Here is a 17,384-nt window from a genome sequence, read left to right as displayed (position 1 = left end):
AGTCATTTCCTCAAGTCCCAGGGTTGGTAAATCAGATTTAATCAGCCTTTTCTCACTCCCTTTAACTAACAGGACCCTGGTTATGACCTGAACAGACATGATGAAAATGTCTGATGTGTTATAAAACCCAATTTTTGGGATGGGAGAAAAGCCTTCAAATCCTTTCTAGCCCTACTTGTACTGTAAGATAGTAAACTGCTTTAACCAGCTTTGTCTTAACCAGCAAGGTATTAGATTCTGCTGCTGAGGTGGTGCTTGTGCTGTGAGGTGGTGCTGGAGCCCAGGGCAGCTGCCTGGGGAGGCTCAGCCTCAGCTCCCCATCAGGGGGGAAATCACAGTCCTTAACAGTTCTGGGGCAGAATTTACCATGTGCTGTAGCTGAAATCTTCAGCACCTCCACTGAGACCAAGGTGAAACGACTGGTTTTAGGGCCAATATTCTTACTGTGTCTTTTTTTCTCAACCAGAGGTTTCCAATCAATGCATCAGGTGTTGGTTTAGTGAAAGAAATTAGCAGTGGAAGACTTGAAATCATTCTCCAGCAGGTTTAAATGCTTTAGAGAGCTGTAAACTGGTACTTGCTCCTTTTTTTGTGCCATGAGATAGCCAGGCTCCGGAATAGGAATGGCCTGAATTTCCTGTGGAGCGTTACAGAAAGCAGCTCTTTAACAGCAACACCTTCATGCACAGAAAATTAACTCAAATTTAAAAGTTACTTTGCAGTGCTTTCAGTGCTGTGGTTTCTACTGCTGCATTCAAGGGTTTGTGTAATCTCTTCTTCTAAGTAAAACCTAGGAAATGAAGACAGCAGATTTGTATCTGTGGAATAAAAATCCTTACTTTTTCTGTGGATTGTTTAAGGAACATCCAGCAACCAGGCTGCAAGTGCCTGGCCTTATGTGAGGATTATGCCTTTTAGCAGCTTGTTAACAGGCAATGGAATAACTGAAGTTAATTCTGTCGGATGTACCAGACTGGCTTTGAAGTTTCTAATATTACAAAAGAAGCCCTATAAATTAGGCTGGCTCAGCACAGCTATGGAGTGGGGGAAGAAGAGGGATGTCAGTGTTGGGAGATGGATGCTTTGACTCTGAGCCTGTGGTGTGTCCTGTTGTGCTTCAGTCTGTGTGAAGCCAGTGGTTCCTGTGCTGCATCACGGTGAAGGCTCAGCTGGAGAAGGCTACAGGAGCAAAGGGGAGAAATACCCTTGGTTGGCAAAACGGGGTTAGGGAGCTGCTGGGTGGGTGTATGGAAGCTCAGAGGAGCCTGAGGAGGGATGGGGAGCAGGGCCCTGTGCCCCAGCTCGGGTGTCCTGGTAGACAAGGCGTGTGATTTCACCAGCTGGCTGCACAATCCTGTCCGTGTGGTGTCACTCAGCGGGTGACAAAAGACACCCGGCTCGGCTTTCCCCAGCCCCTCTGGTTACAGGTAAAACAGCCACTGACAAATGAGAAGGCATAATTACCCTTCAGGGCTGGATCAGCATGGAATGCCCATGGCTCTGTGCAGGGGTTTGGATGGTGGGGGAGGGAAGGGAGGCAATGCTCCTGATGGAGGGTGGGAATGTGGATAATGCTTAATAACACCTGAGCCCGAACACCTCCTGCATCCTGCTAATGAAGAGCTGTTCTTGGTGGCTGAAACTGTCTGCTGGGGAGCAGAGGTCTGTCATGTGTGTGCAAAGGGACTTGCAGACCCACCAAGAGTTTGGGGATGCCCCTCTTCCACTGGAGGTGAACCCCCTACCCACTCATGGAGGTGCTCGCCCAGAGACTTGGGTGAACCTGGCTGAGCTGTGCAGTGGGTCACTGTAAGTGGGACCCTGGGCTCTGCTTGACATGTCAGAGGGGTCTCTGAGGGTTTGCTTTTTGCTTTTTATTTTAACTGCAGTCTAGCTGAGAAAGTAGGTTGGAAAGCAAGAAGTGTCACTGAAGAGCAGCCCTGGCAGAGGAAGAGACCCTGGTGCATTAACACCGAAGTGTATCAGCTTTTCAAACGAGCTCTGTTGGAGGCTCTTTATATGTTGCCACCGCTGATGATCAATAGAGTCTGGAAATTTTTTACTCTGCTCTTAACTTTCAAGTGATTTCCCTTTGAAGACATAAAATATCTTGAGAGAAAGCTATTTAAAAGAAGTGCAAATTGCACTCAGAACAGTACTAATCACCTCTTGAGATTTCTCCCTAAGGTTTAAGTTGATTTACAGTTATCAACAACAAAAAAGTTATGAAAATTGGTCTTTTTTTTAATAGTTCTTTTTTTGGGGAGAAAATGACCTTCAGTGGTGGGTCAGGTGGAGGGTTTGCCCAGGGCTGGTGTTGGATCCTGCTTGGGGGGACATGCATGATTCCAGACAGTCCATTTGCTTCTCCCACCTGCACAGGGGGTTGTTCCCCCCCAGGTCTCATCCCCCAGAAGTTTTGGGGTCTCTTCCAGAAGTGCCTCAGGAGGAGGTGCTGGTGTCAGATGGTGGGGAAGCTCCAGCTCTGTGTGACCTCAGCTAGAGAACAGGAATAAAGGCTGAGGGAAGGGAGGCTGGGGGACATGCCAGGAGCCCTGTGGCTGTGGGGACACAGTGACAGGCTGAGCTCCCAGCGCAGAACAGAGCAAAGGTGCCAGGGAGATGGAGGTGTCCCAAGGCTGGGCAGGGCTGGGACCATCTGGGAGCAAGGCTGACAGACACGAGAAAGGGAAACTTCTTGGCAGCCATGGCCTTGGCATAACCACCTGGATTCCTCTCTTTGTGACTGTGCTTGGTGGGCTTATACACCTCTTTTGTTTTGTCTGTGTTTTTGTCTCCACGCAGGGCAGTGATGGTGACTCAGTGGATAAGAACAAATGCTGCACACTATGTAACATGTCCTTTACCTCAGCAGTGGTGGCCGACTCGCATTACCAAGGGAAAATCCATGCCAAAAGGTTAAAACTGTTGCTAGGGGAACAACCAGCATTAAAGGCCACAGGTAGGTCCAGAGGCAGCGAGCGGAGCAGGGGGGGCTGGTGTGGGGGGCACAGGGGGGCTTGGCCAAGGAACCAGCTTGGTGTGTGGGGGCAGAGACAGATGCAGAGTGGATGGCTGAGTGGTGGTGGCCAGCAGAAGCAGCTATTCATCTGTGTTGCTGTCATAACAACCTTTAAAAATTGCTGATGCTCGTTATTGTCTGCTTTGTTCGTGCAGATTAGGGGTTTGTCAGCTGGGGCTGGCCCTGGTGAGAGCCCTATCTCTGGCTCCACGTTTCCAAAGTGTTTTGCTCAGAGGAAGACAATGTCTCCTCTGGGCAGAGATAGCCAAGCCAGGCTTTAATTATCAGCAGTTATTCGACGGCTCAGCTAATATGTTTAACAAACCTTTGGTGTTACTGTATAGAATGGAGCATAATCTGTTCTTACCTCAGAGGGAAATCCAGGCTTTAAAAACTCTTGGATTGATTGTCTCTTGATTTTTGCCCCGCTGGGTTTTGTGCTTTCCTCCACAGTGATTCCACTAATGCAAACCTATTAACTTTCACGTTTAAAAAGTCAAATGTTGGAATTGGATAATTTAGCCATCTTATTGTTTGCTTAACCATAAAATCCCTGAAAACTGCTAATAATCTGTGACAAAAAAATAATTCCTCTCTGATTGTGGGGACTGAGAATGCTCGAGCAAGGCACTCCCTGTTCTCCGGGCTGAGGTCCTGCAGACAGATCTGACCCAGAGTTGCTGCCAGTGGCACTTCCTTTGCTGTGGGGACTGTGCAGGCAGGTACAGGGACTGTGGGGCCCGGCCAAGGCAGGGCTTGCCAAGGGCTACAGCCTTGCATTGTGTTTTTGCCTCACTTTTTATTCATCTGAATCAGCCTCACAGGGCTCTAAGTGAGCCACACTTCGTGCTCCAGAGTAATGGGTTCTTCAGCCATCCTAATCACTAGGAAGGAGCAACTCAAGGACTCATCAACTCTTCCAGGCACTTGATCTAAAAGATGAAGCTGAGCTCAGGAATACATTAATAAGCACCTTCTTGCTCTCCAGGAGTTGTCAGAAATAAGCCCTTTGGACACAGCTTTTTTCTGGGCTTCCTACATTTTCCCCCAGCATTTTTCCACTGGATTTTTGTCCCAGTCCTTTGTGGCTGGCACCAGGGAGCCTTAATTCTCTCAGACAGAGCTTCAGAGATTCCAGTGCTCGTGAGTCCTGGGAGCCAACCAAGCACAGCCCTGAATGTGCTGGATAGTCCCAGGGAGGATATTCTGCTGCTTGATATTCTGTTTTTTTTTTCTCATCAATCCTGAAGAAAATCACATCTATTCTCAGGCCTTTTGCAGAGGTACACCTTCCCCTTTGCTGTTAGCATCCAGATGGAACACAGATCTCTCATTCTCTGCTGGTGCTTTCGGGAGAGGGAGAAGTGCCCAACAGTTGAGTTTCTCACAAAAACGATGTCTCATCATGACAGTGAAATAGTTGTGATCTTTCCTGTTGCTCTGCTGTACAAGGTTGTACCTCTCAGAGGCTTTATGGCACTGCTCTTGCTGACGAATTCCTCTAGTCATTTCCAACATCCTCTGTCAGCTTGGATCCCATCATCACCACAAGTTATAAACCAAAGAATTATGGGGAAAGAGCTGCTGCCTTCAAGTGCAGGGACTTGCAGGGATTGTTCCATGGAAGTGGCAACAGCCCTGGCTTTGGGACACCAAAGGGGACAGAGGAAATAACTTTGGGGTTTGGGTGCAAGGATCTGTCCAGCAGCAGTTGGAGTCTCCCTCAATCCTGGACTTCTGGGATTTTTTTGATGCCCCTTTGTTCTGGCTCAGGTGTTTCTTGTCCTCATGCTGAGTTCCTGGAGTGTGCCAATGGAAAAGTTGGGTGCCATTTAAATCCAGCTCAGAATAAAAAGCTTTGCATGTGAGAAAGGAGTTCATCGCTGGAGTGCTAAAGTGTTTCTAACTTTGTATTTTGCCTCTTGCAGCAAAGTAAGACTTTCTCACTTCCCTCCCACAGTGAAAGGGAGCGTAAGGCAGACTGTCATGAGCTATTTAGCATTTTGAAATACTTGAAATAGTCAAACTCTCAGCTTTTATGTTTGTGTTTTAGATGGAGAAACATTTTTAACGTTTGACGTTTTGTGAGTGTTTATTATTAATTTTCATGTCACTGCTCAGGGAATGATGGCATTTGCTGTTTTGTAGCAGTTATGTGGTGCATATCAAAATGATAAATTCACATTTGTGGAGAAGTCAACATTCATCCGTTTCTCTTCAGGAGGATTTGGTAAACTTGGGATGTTTTCATTAATTGCCAGGCTAGGCTTAGCACACCTTAGGACTGGTGGGGGTTGTCAGTGGGACCTGAGGAATGTGACTTCACAAGAAGGTGTTTTGTACTGAGTGCTAAGAGGAAATCCCTGCCTGTGGCAGCCCCTCTGTGATGCAGGAAGGGAATCTGTGCCATGGGGCTGCAGCCCATGGGCTTGTGGGGAGCCAGGTGTGTTGGTGGGCTCAGAGCAGGCTGGGGGCCTGTGGTGCCATCCTGCTGACAGCCTCCCTCCTGCACTGTGTTTGGAGGAGGACAAGCCACCAGTCTGGAGAGGGCTCAGAACTGTGGGGCTGCTGGGCCGGCTGAGAGCAGAGATGCTTCTGTCGGGTTCCCTTAGAGAGTGGGAGATGTAACTCCTGTGGACACCACCAGCTCTGTGAGCTTCAGCCTCCCTGGTTCCCCTCCGGCAGCAGCAAACATAGAAACAAGGAGAAAGCTGACCAGAAGATGGGATAGATTTAACTTTATAGCCTGGGGCTTGCAGAGAGAGTCAGATCTGTCAGAGCTCCTGGGCTGCTGAAATTTCTGGTTGTTTATAATGGTCCAAACATCTCTGCAGCTCAGTCTGGTGCCCCAGCACAGCTCAGCCCTGTCCTGGGGTACTGCAGAGGGTCCCTCTGGCATCACTGGGGCTGTTCCCAGTCCCTGTGGCATCACTGGGGGCTGGGCATGGACCCCTTCTTGCAGGGAGGCTTCTCCTGGAGCACAGAAATGTGTTTGCAATAGGCAAGCTGCTCTTGTTTTTAGTGAGTCAAGCACCTACAGAGTCTGTGTAATCCCAGTTTGGACAGGCAATATTGCAGTTCCCCAATTTTCTTCCCAATGGCCGTGCTGGCCCCGGCTCTGCTCTTCTGGCACCTGCAGTTCTGCCACATCCACATTGCAGGGGCTGGGCTGTGTCTCTCATGCTGGAACTGCAGAAAATTCATTGATTTTAGGAGCAAAATGCAGCTGGGCCCTGTCCCTGCCCTCTGCCTGCCCGTGGCAGCTCTTGGGAGGCAGCACCGGAACTCTGATACCTTGGCAGCTGTCACCAAAAACAATAGAAGCTTACAAACCCCTGGAAACTGATAAGGTTGTAAGTAATGTTATATGTAAGATAGAATTTCCTCGAAGGAAGTTAATAGACGAGGAGGTCAGCAGAAGATTTATAACAATATTAACTTTCTCAAGCCGTGGAGTCAATCACAGTGGGCTCCAGGCATAATTATATGGCTAAATATATCCCTCTTGCCATTCCTGGTGTCAGACAGTGAGGTGGGTTTGGCATTCACTGCCCTGTGTGCTCATCAGGACTCAGCTGGATCATCTCCTGATCAAAGAGAGCCACCACACACCTCTCACCGCCCCCAAATGTGCCTATTCCGGGACCACGGAGAGAGCAGGTTGTTAATTATTTAGGGAGCAGACATTTCATCTGGAAAAGAAAAGGAAAACCACATAAAAGGGAATTTTTGAATGAAGTGTGATAATTAAGTGCTAGTCATTGTATATTTTTGTATCCCAGTGCTATCTGAACTTTATTTTACTTTAAACTGTTTTTCTGTGGCTCTGTGACTTGTATTGTGCAAAGTTGGGAAACTGTGTCAAACAAGGTGCACTCCATTATAGAAAGACTAATCACCCATTTTATTTTGGAATGATTTGGGAGTTGTGTTTGTGTTCCTGGATGGGCTGGAAAATGGAGTTAAGATCAAGGCTTGCTGTTAGCTGACAATTCACTGTGTAAATATCCTTGAAGGATGGGGTTGACTGTTGAGTATTTTTTTTTCATCTGTGGCAATTTACTATGACTATCATTTTCCCTTTTCTTCTGAGACCAAATAAATTAAAAAATAAGAATCCTGAGATAGTGATAAATCTGTCTCTCTATCATGAGGAGATGGCTCTGCATGGTATATTTATTCTCCATTGGTGATTTTTCCTTGGAGTAGCAATTCAAGCAGGATAAGTTTAGCAGAGTTAGTCACAACAGTGCTAAGACGTGCAATTGAACTGTGAGCATCCTCCTTCCCCAGCTCCTGAAATGCAGAAAGCTGAGGAACAGTCCTGGGCTGTCCTTTCATGCTGCTTTTTTTAATGAGAAGTGGTAGATTTCCAAGCACTACCATCCAAAATACCCACTGGGACCCTGTAACTGCTGCTAATTATTCCCCGTGTCTAATGTGGGATCTGCCTCAGGGTCTGCTGTTACTCAGGCAGCAGCACAAGCCTGCAAAGCTCATGTCTGAACGTTGCCTTTTGCAGAAGCTGCCCTGGGCTCCCTGAAGGCGCCGCACACGGACAGTGCCCCGGCGGTGCCGTGCCCGCCCCAGCGCCGGGACTCGGACCGGTACTGCCAGCTCTGCGCAGCCTGGTTCAACAACCCCATGATGGCACAGCAGCACTATGATGGCAAAAAGCACAAGAAGAACGCGGCCAGGGCTGACCTCCTGGAGCAGCTGGGCAAGACCCTGGACCTGGGGGAGCTGAGAGGTGAGAGACAGGCACGTGGAGATCAGGGATCTGCTCCCCGTGGGATGCAGTGACTGTAGCCCACTGTGGTCACTGCTCCAGGGAACTCAGGGTCCTGTTACTGCTTCCTGAGGTTCCTGCTTGTGTGAAAAAAAATCCCCTGCTCCAGGATGTCTGCCTGCAGTTCTAGCAGCATCCCATCAAAGTTGTTTCCTAGGTATCTCTTTTGCCTTCTCCTAAAATAGTCCCTTCCATTGGCACACACGCCTGTCCTCGGGCGAGTGTGGCCTCTCCCTGGGAGAGGAGAACATGTTAGAGCTCGGCCCCATGGGGAGGTGGGGTTGGGAGGATGTTGCTGGAGGCAGAGCACTCCCTACATCTCCCTGATGGAGAGCGGGACAGAGCTGTCTTCTGTGATTTAATTAGTGCTTGTAAAACACTGTGATGGCCCTGGGTCAGCAGCAGCAAGGGGAGCTGAGCATTTTCTGCGGGGATGTTAAACACAAGTTTTCTGTGTTGCTGCTGAAGGGAGAGCAGCCTTGCTCTGTCTGGGTGTCTGTCCATCTGTGCTGGCCCTATGGGAGGAGCTCTGCAGGGTCCCTGTGGGGACTGTGCCCTGGGGTCACACAGATTTGGGCTTTGCACCCCTGTGGGAGCTGCCCTGGTGCAGAGCAGAGCCATGGCCAGCCTGGTGGGCTCAGCAGCTGGAGCCTGTGACAGAGAGGTGTGGTTTGTGTCAGCTGAGGATGTGTCCAGGACTGAATCCTGACAAAGCTCCTGTTTGCCCTGAGGTGCAGCTACAGGAGAGGCACAAGCCTGTTGCCTCTGAGGTCTGGGCTACCATACCATCCTGTGTACAGACTGAGGGAGCAGGGCAGGTTTGGTTCAGAGCCATATGGGAGAGGTTTGGTTTGCCAGGCTTTGCAATAACATTTTAAAATAACTGTTTTTTTTTCCTTCCTAAATGAAACAATTTTCCTTTAGATCCTAATGACTATACAGTATATTGTGCTGTTCTTGATCTCCCATAAACCTTGTAATGGTTATCCATATCCTCCTTTGCTACCTAGTGTGACTCACGGTGCCATCAATGATTCATGTGGCTGAGTCACTGCCCGCTGCTGGAAATATGCAGGAATAAAACCTGGGACAATAACATGGAAGTGCTCAGTACTGTGAGCTGTGCCAAACTCAAGGGTGGCCGAGGATGTCATTAACTGTAAATAAATCGATTCTGAAGTGGTTTATTCATTTAGCTTGTGCCGGGAGAGTTGAAATTGGAGGCCTTCACAGCCTCATCAGCTGTTGGTTTTTACCTTTCATGTGGTGCTGTCCCTGAGCCTGCCAGCTGGGAAACCTTCTTTTTCCCAGTTTTTCTTAACTGGGCCTTGTCCCTCCATCCATCTCTGCCCATCCATAGGTGCTCTCCTGGATCCATCCAGCTGCCAGCCAAGGGCAGATCTTTACAAGGCAATCTCTGCAGTGGCCAACACAGAACGAGATCCACCTTGTGCCTGACAAAACAGCCTCACCTTGGCAGGTGACGTCATGTCTGGCTGCCAGATAACAGTGGCAGTTCAGAGGTCCTTGGTGCTGGCCCATCCCAGGCTGTCACCTTATCTGACTGTCGTGTCCAGGGGGTCAGTGCTGGCGGGATGTGACCGTGGTGGGCACTGTGGCCCCATATTCTCCCTGCTCCTGGAATGCAAGTCATCTCCTTCCCCTGCATCCCTGGTGGCTTCTCCCATCACAGCTTAAATATTAATTCTATTTTGACTAGTGTGGGAGATGAACATTTGATGCATTGTGTGAGCCTGGAACAAGCAGTGTCAGTTGAAGTACAACATTTCAGCAGCCTTTGATGTTTTGATAATGGCTGTAATAAAATATTTATTGATAAATATGAATGTGTATTTGGAGAAATAAGAATAGAGATGTATTTTTGGACAACTGATATTTATAGGAAACAAAAACATTGGTTCTTCTCACCGAGTGCTCATCCTGCAATTTTGAAGTCTTATTTTCTTCTCAGAAATGAGATAGAGGGAAAAAAAAGGAGAAGTGAGCACCTTTTCTGCAGTGTGTGTTGAGTTAAAGCTGCAGCACAGGGGAGTGCATGGGCACGTATCCCTGTGCCTTGGCTGAGTGGAGGGCAGGCTCCAGCCCTCTCTTCCCAGCCATGGCACAGAGCTGCTCCAGATCCCCCTGCTCCCAGGGGAACCCCCTCTGCTCCTGCTGGACAGGGAAGCATGTGGACATACACTGAAAGAGGAAGAAATTAGGAGTTTTCTTCCTGCAGAGCTGCCTCCCCTGGCTGCCCCTGAGCCCTGGCATACATCACAGAAAGACAAAACCTGGTGGGTACCAAACCCCAAATTCCAGGCTCTGTTCCCACAGTCTGTGTCTGGTTCAGCAGCGTGGAGTGACTTGGTTTGGAGGTGCTGGCAGAACTCCATCTGGCAGTTCTCATCCTCCCCAGACTGTACCAGGCACAGGAAGGAAGAATGGCAGGTTTTTCTCTGTCAGGTCACATCTCAGCAGTTTTAGTTCAAGTCTGGTGTCCCCCATGGCCAAGCTCTCAAGGCAGGTGGGCTGCACAGGGAGGGTGTTTTGTAACAGACTCTGTCTGGTGCTGGGGCTGAGTCAAACTCTGCAACAAGTCCCCTGAATCCCTAAACTACAGCACTGCCCCCTCTGCAGTACAGCAGGACAAGGGCATGGGGATGTCACCTGGAGCCTTTCTGTTCTCAGGTGTATTGGTGGCATTGCAGACACTGTCTTGCAGAGTCAGGCAAAGAGCTGAGTTTCATTTTCTATCTCAGCTCATAATTTCTTTGTATGCCTTATAAATACTTCTCATTCTGTGCTGTCACTTGTGCTTAGTAAGAAGCAGTTTAACAAGAACTCCCCTGGAATGGGTTTTAATGCATTTTATGCAGAATGACATTAATGACTTGACTTGTTAATATTTTATTTAATGGGGATAGGAGGACATTCAATTTTACATGAATGCGTGTCACGCTGCAGGGGAGGGAGTGCTGAGGATGCAAAAGGGAATGTACCAGCAGCTCCTGGCACAGACTGCTCAGGCTGGGACCACCTTCCCATTGCTGATGGGGTTGATGATGGTCCACGGGGTTAAGCTTGAGTTTTATGAAACCAGTTTCAACCAAGGAGCAGCTTTGTGGAGCTCCAGTGAGATCAAATTCTGGTAATTTGGTATCCTGGAGGTGATTTTTGCCTCGCTGGGTGGCACAGCTGGAGCCAAGAGCCACACACAGTTAATTAACACTCTGGGTTTTTCTCGCAGGCCTGAAGCGCAGCTACACCTGCAACACCTGCAACGTCACCCTGAACTCCATAGAGCAGTACCACGCACACCTGAAGGGCTCCAAACATCAGACCAAGTGGGTATTGCTGAGCTTCTCCCCGTGGGCCCCACTCAGGCTGTGTCTGCCGAGGGGGAATTGCCTGTAATGGTGCTTTGCACTCCGACAGCCCTGTCAGCAGAGCAGCTCTGGGGACAGGACTTGGGGTGCTGTGCTGTGCTCTGGGGGCTGTGCAAACCTCCATCCTGAGGAACACGTGGGCTTCCTGAGCCCTGCTGACTTGTGGTTAATGATACCGAGTTTGCAGCTTCTTTCATGTGTGAAACCTCAGAAGAGACATTGAGAGTGTAATGGGATTAGGTGTTTCCCAGTGAAACTGGTTTTGCTGTGATTTGGAGCAATTATGTATTACCCAGCTCTGAGAACTGGGGGGAGTCTGCTCTGTCAATTAGTGCAAATTATTAATATGAAGTGATGAAGATGCATGGTACCAGAGAGTAGATTAATGAATTAATCGCTCTTAATGCACTTACATTTGGGAACTGTTTCAGGCTGAAGCACTCAGGACTGCCCAGATTAGGAGAGGGATATAAAGGGATATACCTGAAGTGCTTCAGGTAGCTTTGAGGGCAGTTTGAAAGGTGAACAGGATGAGCAGAACCAGCAATAACCACTAATGGCTCATTTGGGATAAGCCAGCAAAGGATAAACCCTGCCCTTCCCCAGGTGATGTCAGACCTTCACAGATTCCAAGTATTATTCACATTAGCTCTATCCTATTTATTCAGGGAGCATTTAAAATCCTTCAAATGTCGTGATCCAGCACACCTACTGGTGCAGGTGTGTTGTGGAGCAGAGGGCTGGGGTCAGGTGGGTGAGCTGTGGGTTTGGGTTGTGCCATGAGCAGTCTGTGACCTTCAGCAGGTCCTTTGTCGCCTCCCTCTCCCTTTCTCCTTCAGCACAGCTCCCTGATGGGTGATCCCTGCTCGGCCAGGTTATGTGGGGACAGTGCAGAGGGGTTGGGGTCTGTATCCAGTGCAACAAATTCCCACTGCTGGAAAATAGAGCTGAGAGCTCTTCCCATTGGAAACGGGAACAAGAGCATCTGTGCTGTGCTGCCCGGGCCCAGAGCTGTAATTTATCCTTCCCCTGCCAGTCCTTCTGAGGCTGTATGATTATTGCTTTGGTGGCTGCTGGTATTATTGTGAAGGATGAAGGAGTTAATCTCAAACCGGAGCAACCTCATGGATGGAAAATAGAGATGTGCAGAAAGATGTGCCACCACTTTGCAGTGCCAGCAGGGTGCCTGGTCCTCTGGGTTATCCCTACACCTTCTGCTCTGTTGTGCAGTCTCCTGCAATTAGCAGAGATGAAGAAATCTCCATTTGTAGTGCTGTGAATGAACACCCTGGGAAGTTATTTGTGCCTTGGCTGTTGTAGGAGTGACCAACAGCACGTGCACCCTCAGCACAGCCCATTCTCAGTGCAAAGGGATGTGCTGGGCAGCACAAACAACAGATTTATCTTGGCGTTCCTGGGAAACAGTAGGAACAATTGAGCTTTGCACCACAGTAAAAGTTGGTGGCCTTGGGCTCTCAGATGCCAATGATGTGGCTCCATTAACCCTAGAAAAGCAGCAATCCCTTTCTGTCCTGGCACCTTTTCCCTGGTAGGAGTCTTTGTCCATCTTCAATTCTTGCCTGAAAAATACCAATTTCCTGGACCCGCAGGTGCCAAGGAAGGATTGAGCTTTGGGCCAAGATAAAAGGTGGCAGCCTTGGGCTCTCAGGTGTCAGTGATGTGCCTCCATTAACAGATTTTGGCAGGGCTGCATCTATGTTTCTGTAGCCTTCTATGAGCAATTACCTCTTCTATACAAAGAAAGAGAATTTGGAAATCCAGACCTGGTCCTTTGCGGAGTTTCCACTGCCGTGGTGTCCCACTGGGTCATTCAGCACTGTGACTCCCAGGGGTGCTCTGCACTGGGGGACAGGACTGTCCCCTCCTTGGACATCAGCCAGCATTTTCCCACTGGTTTCTACTGTTCTCATTATTGTTGGTTAATGTCAAGACTGTCCTCTGCCTCCTAACTCAGGCTGAAGCCAGTGGACTGCAGTTACCAAGGCAACAAACATTTTATGTAGCTGTCATACTTCATATAATTAAAAACTAAACAAGCCTGAAGGAAGGGGCAGCACTTTATGAAGGGAAGGGATGAAGGGATACAGGGATTTTGCTCCAGCACAGGTGAGCAGGGAATGTGATTGCATGGTGGAAGCTGATAGCACCCAAAAAGTACAGTGCAGGTGGGTCTGCTGGAAAACTGCTACAGGAGAGAACTTTTATGAGGAATGATCAGCATTGTGGTTATTTATTGTTATTTTTGAGAGCCCTGCAGAGAGCAGCACACAGAGAGTCCCTGCCTTAAGTAACCAGCTGTACACACTGTGAGCTGTTGTGTGACCAGGACCCCATCACTGCCCTGCATGGGCTTGGGGGTCCTGCAACTCCATGTGCAGCACAGAATTTGGAGCTCTTACCCTGCAGCTGAGCTCCTCTTCCTTGGGTGGTCTGGCAGGCAGAGCTGGGCTTTCACAGGAATTTCAGGGCCTTCCCCAAATGTTTGACTACATTTGTTTGACCAGAACAGGAAAACAGGGCTTGGGGGAAAAGCTGGAAGTGTCTTGGCTGGTATTTTGGTGTTGAATAAAAGATGCAGGAGGCAGGAGCTGATACTGAGCCAGTCCCTCTGGCCAGTGAATATGCAAAGCAGATATATCTGCCTGTCCCATTCTTTCTCCAGAGTGCAGGTACTTGAGCTGTACATTTGAAAATTAAGGAAAAACGCTGTGTTGGATGTGTGGGCAGTGCAGGGCTTGGTTTGAGCTCTGATGGGCGATGCACAGAGCAGGGTTTGGAATGTGGATGGACTCTGGAACATCTGCAGCGGGGAGGAGCACTAAACCTTTAATTAGGGATTTATGAACTGCGTAGAGATGATTGAGTCATTGTTTGACTTGCTTTTCAGAAATAGATGTGGGTTTTTTTATCTCCTCTCTCCCTCCCTCCTCCCCACAAGGAGCAGTGGAGCAGCAGTGCTGGGCAGGGTGCCAGGCAGGGGCCGGGGCCGGAGGGCACCAGCAGCTCTTCCTGTGGGGACCAGCAGCAGCCAAAATGCCAGCTGTGAATGTTACCTCTGAAGGACTGGGAGGGAAGCACATGCCAGCCTTGCTCCTCACTGCTTGCCATGGGCTGGCAGAAACAAAACCTTCCTCTTTTCTGCTTTGTGTAAACTGCGAAGATGAAAAACTTACTGCTCGAAGTGATTTGCAACAAACAACGGGGATTGAAGTCCCAGTAGTTGTGAAATGAGCCAGAGGATCCTCAAATTCCGGGGTTAAAGCAGTGCTGGTGTGGAATGTTTACCTTGGGGCTTTGGAAAAAGTGCTTCCCTCTTGGGAAGGGGCTGGGGACAAGCTGGGGGCAAGTGCTGGGACATCTCTGTGGCCAGGAGAAAAGGGCTGTGTTTTGGAGAAGATGCTCCAGAGCACCTGATCTGGGTCTGAAGTGTCTCTTCAGAGCATGCGGGTGGAAGGACCAGAGGTGGTGTTGGCAGAACACAGAGCCCAGACCCACACTTGGGGTAAATCCCATCCCTGGGCTGGCTGTGGATCTCTCACACATTGCAATAAAGTGCCAGAGAGAGAGAGCTGAGAGCTGTGAGCTGTGAGCTGTGAGCTGTGAGCTGAGAGCTGTGAGCTGTGAGCTGAGAGCTGTGAGCTGGGAGCTGTCCTCCACCACTCGGGCTGTCAGCAATGGGAGGCTGAGATCCAGCCCTAGTAATTAAGAGTCTATGTGGAGATAATGATTACCACTTCTATAAAAAAGAATTTTATCTTCTCGCCTTCATTTTGTCTCTTTGATCAGCCAGACCTCTCTGCCACATCCCGAGCTCATAAATGTATTCCAGGGTTTTGTAACCACTCATTTACACTTTCATAGATGTTAATATGTGTCTGGGTTTTCCTTTCAGACTCTTAACTTCCTGATTAATTTTAGGATTTTGAAGAAAGGGGACCTGCTCCTTCAGCCATCACTGGGGTAAAACCAATTCTGTGGTCAAAATGAATTCTGAAGGCTTGAGAATTGTCGTGTCCAACTGGGGAGGTGGCTCTGCAGCCCTTCTTGTACAACCCTTCACCTCGACTTTGGGCTGCACCCTGTGGAAGCCCAGGTGGTTGATGTCCTGCTGAGGAGCAGGGACAGCAGGCTTGGGCCTGGGCACGCTCCTTTCTCTTTCCCTCCCTTTTTTCCCTCATTGAGAACACAGATGTCTAATTGGAACAGGGTATTTATCACCATAAGCTGCTTGGCTATTCAGGAATCAGAGCTAATCAAAATATTGTAAATATCGTGCCTCGAGAAATGTCAGCCTTCCCCATGGCTGTGTCTGCATCGCTTTTCCTGTCTATTTAAGAAGGTGTGAACAAATATTGACAGCCTGTTGTGGCTGCAGCACGTCCTGGGCTCTGTGTGTCTGGCACAGCCAACGCATGGGAGGCTCTGGGGCTGCCTGGCCCAACTCCATGTGGGGCAGGTGTAATGCCAAATGGGATTTCTGTTTCCTCTGGATGTTTCCAGCCCTGTCTCTGGTGCCAGGAGGTTGGGCTCCTCCCACACATCCTCACCCAGAATGAGTGTGCTCTTTGATACGAGATTTCCAATACATTTCTGGAAATTAGAGTAAATACTTGAGTTGTACCATGTACTTTACACCCAAGCCAAGTGAGTTTGCTCTTACCTTGGTGGCTGCAGCTTTTATTGGTAGCAGTAACATTTTCATGTGCTTTCTGTAATGGGTAGTGGCTGATGCCTAAAGAAGCCTTTAGAGCAGTAGCAACTCCAGAAGATGAATAGTTATAAAAGGTACACAGAATTGAAAGGCATTTTAATTTGTCATTGCTTCAGTTCCAGAGAACAGCTGAAAAATGGCACTGCCTGTGAAGAGACAGTGTGTAATACTTTCTCTCATCATGGGTCTAAATTGCCTCCCTTTTGTTTTAATGTAAGTGCAAATAAAGATATCTCTGATATCTTCTGTTTTGATCATAATTTGAAAGCCCCAGAATGGCCTGTGCACTTTGTGTCGTGGTGTCAGGTGTGCAGATTAAACCTGAGCTTGCCAACACCAATTCCAATGAGGAATTCCTCATCAGCTGAGCCACACTGGGCCACAGAGGAGTCAAGTTGGGCAGGGTTTGTGAGGCTCTCAAATTAAAGTTCAGGATGTAGAGAAAGGATACTTTTTCCAAATTGTTATGGTGGCTTTCTTTCATAAAATGCAAAAAGACCCTTAAAATTGCAAATACACTTTAGGTGGAAAGAGTTTATTTATACACTTTCTAGATTTGAAGTCTCCTCATGGCTCACATAAAGCATTTCTTTAGTCATTCTGTGGAGAACTGTGGGTTTGCCCAATGGCAGGTCCCCTCTGCTCTGCCCAGGCAGGAGGAATGATGGGCAGAGCTCCAGAGTGGGATGGGCACACCAGCATGGAGAGTGACTTTGGCCTTGTTTCTCTCTTGCAGCCTCAAGAACCAGTAGTAGCTCATCAGTGGAGACAAGAACAAGCACTGATGCTGCTTCTGTGGAGAGGAGGTTTTCTTGGACAATGATCCTGTGTGGATTCAATAATTAACATGTAACTAACCTTCGCTTTGGACAAATACATGGATTTTTTTTTAATTTTGTGGTGAGTTAAAATATTTCGATGGATTTTTTTACCCTTTCAAGACAATATTTATTCAGCACAGAGTTTAGAGTATGATAACTATCCTGTAAATACAGCACTTACTCATCCATCATCTTCAGGGACAGTGGAAACAAACTATTTTACTTTTTCATATTTATTCTTAGATTTCTCCCAAGAGTATAAGATTATTCTCTTACATTATCCATGACAGTGATGTAATCAGTCTTCAATCAGAAATAAACACACTTTCTTCACCTTCTCCAGCATGGTTTGTGTCAACACATAAAGAGCAACATCAGTGAATCACGGGGATTGTGTAACAGATGAGTTTTTCCCTTCCCTCTTTGTCTCTAGAGAAACAAATGGTTCCATGAGTAAGGAACACAAAAATGGAAGTGTGAATTCCTTTCCCTGCTGGTAGGATTCCTGCAGGCTCCACAGAAGCTGTTTGCTTTATCAACTTTGATACAAGCCTGAGGCCGGACGCTGCTGAGCCCACCAGCCCTTCTTGGGAGCCAGAGCCCTCCTGGAGATCTGCAGGAGGGACGGTGG

General features: G+C 48.4%; 1 protein-coding gene across 2 annotated transcripts in view; it reads left to right on the top strand.

The window, feature by feature from the left end:
• The window catches only part of ZMAT4 (zinc finger matrin-type 4), a 44,830-nt gene extending 27,746 nt beyond the window's left edge, over window positions 1–17,084 (top strand). The window contains exons 4-7 of one of the 2 annotated variants that reach the window (XM_071579102.1): window positions 2,806–2,962; window positions 7,545–7,772; window positions 11,062–11,158; window positions 16,669–17,084. In XM_071579102.1, coding sequence (XP_071435203.1) covers window positions 2,806–2,962; window positions 7,545–7,772; window positions 11,062–11,158; window positions 16,669–16,684 — 498 coding nt within the window. In that variant the 3' untranslated portion in view covers window positions 16,685–17,084. The remainder of the gene's footprint in view (window positions 1–2,805; window positions 2,963–7,544; window positions 7,773–11,061; window positions 11,159–16,668) is intronic. The other variant, XM_071579103.1, reaches the window with a different exon arrangement.
• Window positions 17,085–17,384: the final 300 nt, after the last annotated feature.

This window comes from Pithys albifrons, chromosome 29 (genome assembly GCF_047495875.1).
Source record: "Pithys albifrons albifrons isolate INPA30051 chromosome 29, PitAlb_v1, whole genome shotgun sequence".
NCBI classification, from domain to species: Eukaryota; Metazoa; Chordata; class Aves; order Passeriformes; family Thamnophilidae; genus Pithys; species Pithys albifrons.
This window is presented reverse-complemented; position numbering and strand designations above follow the sequence as displayed.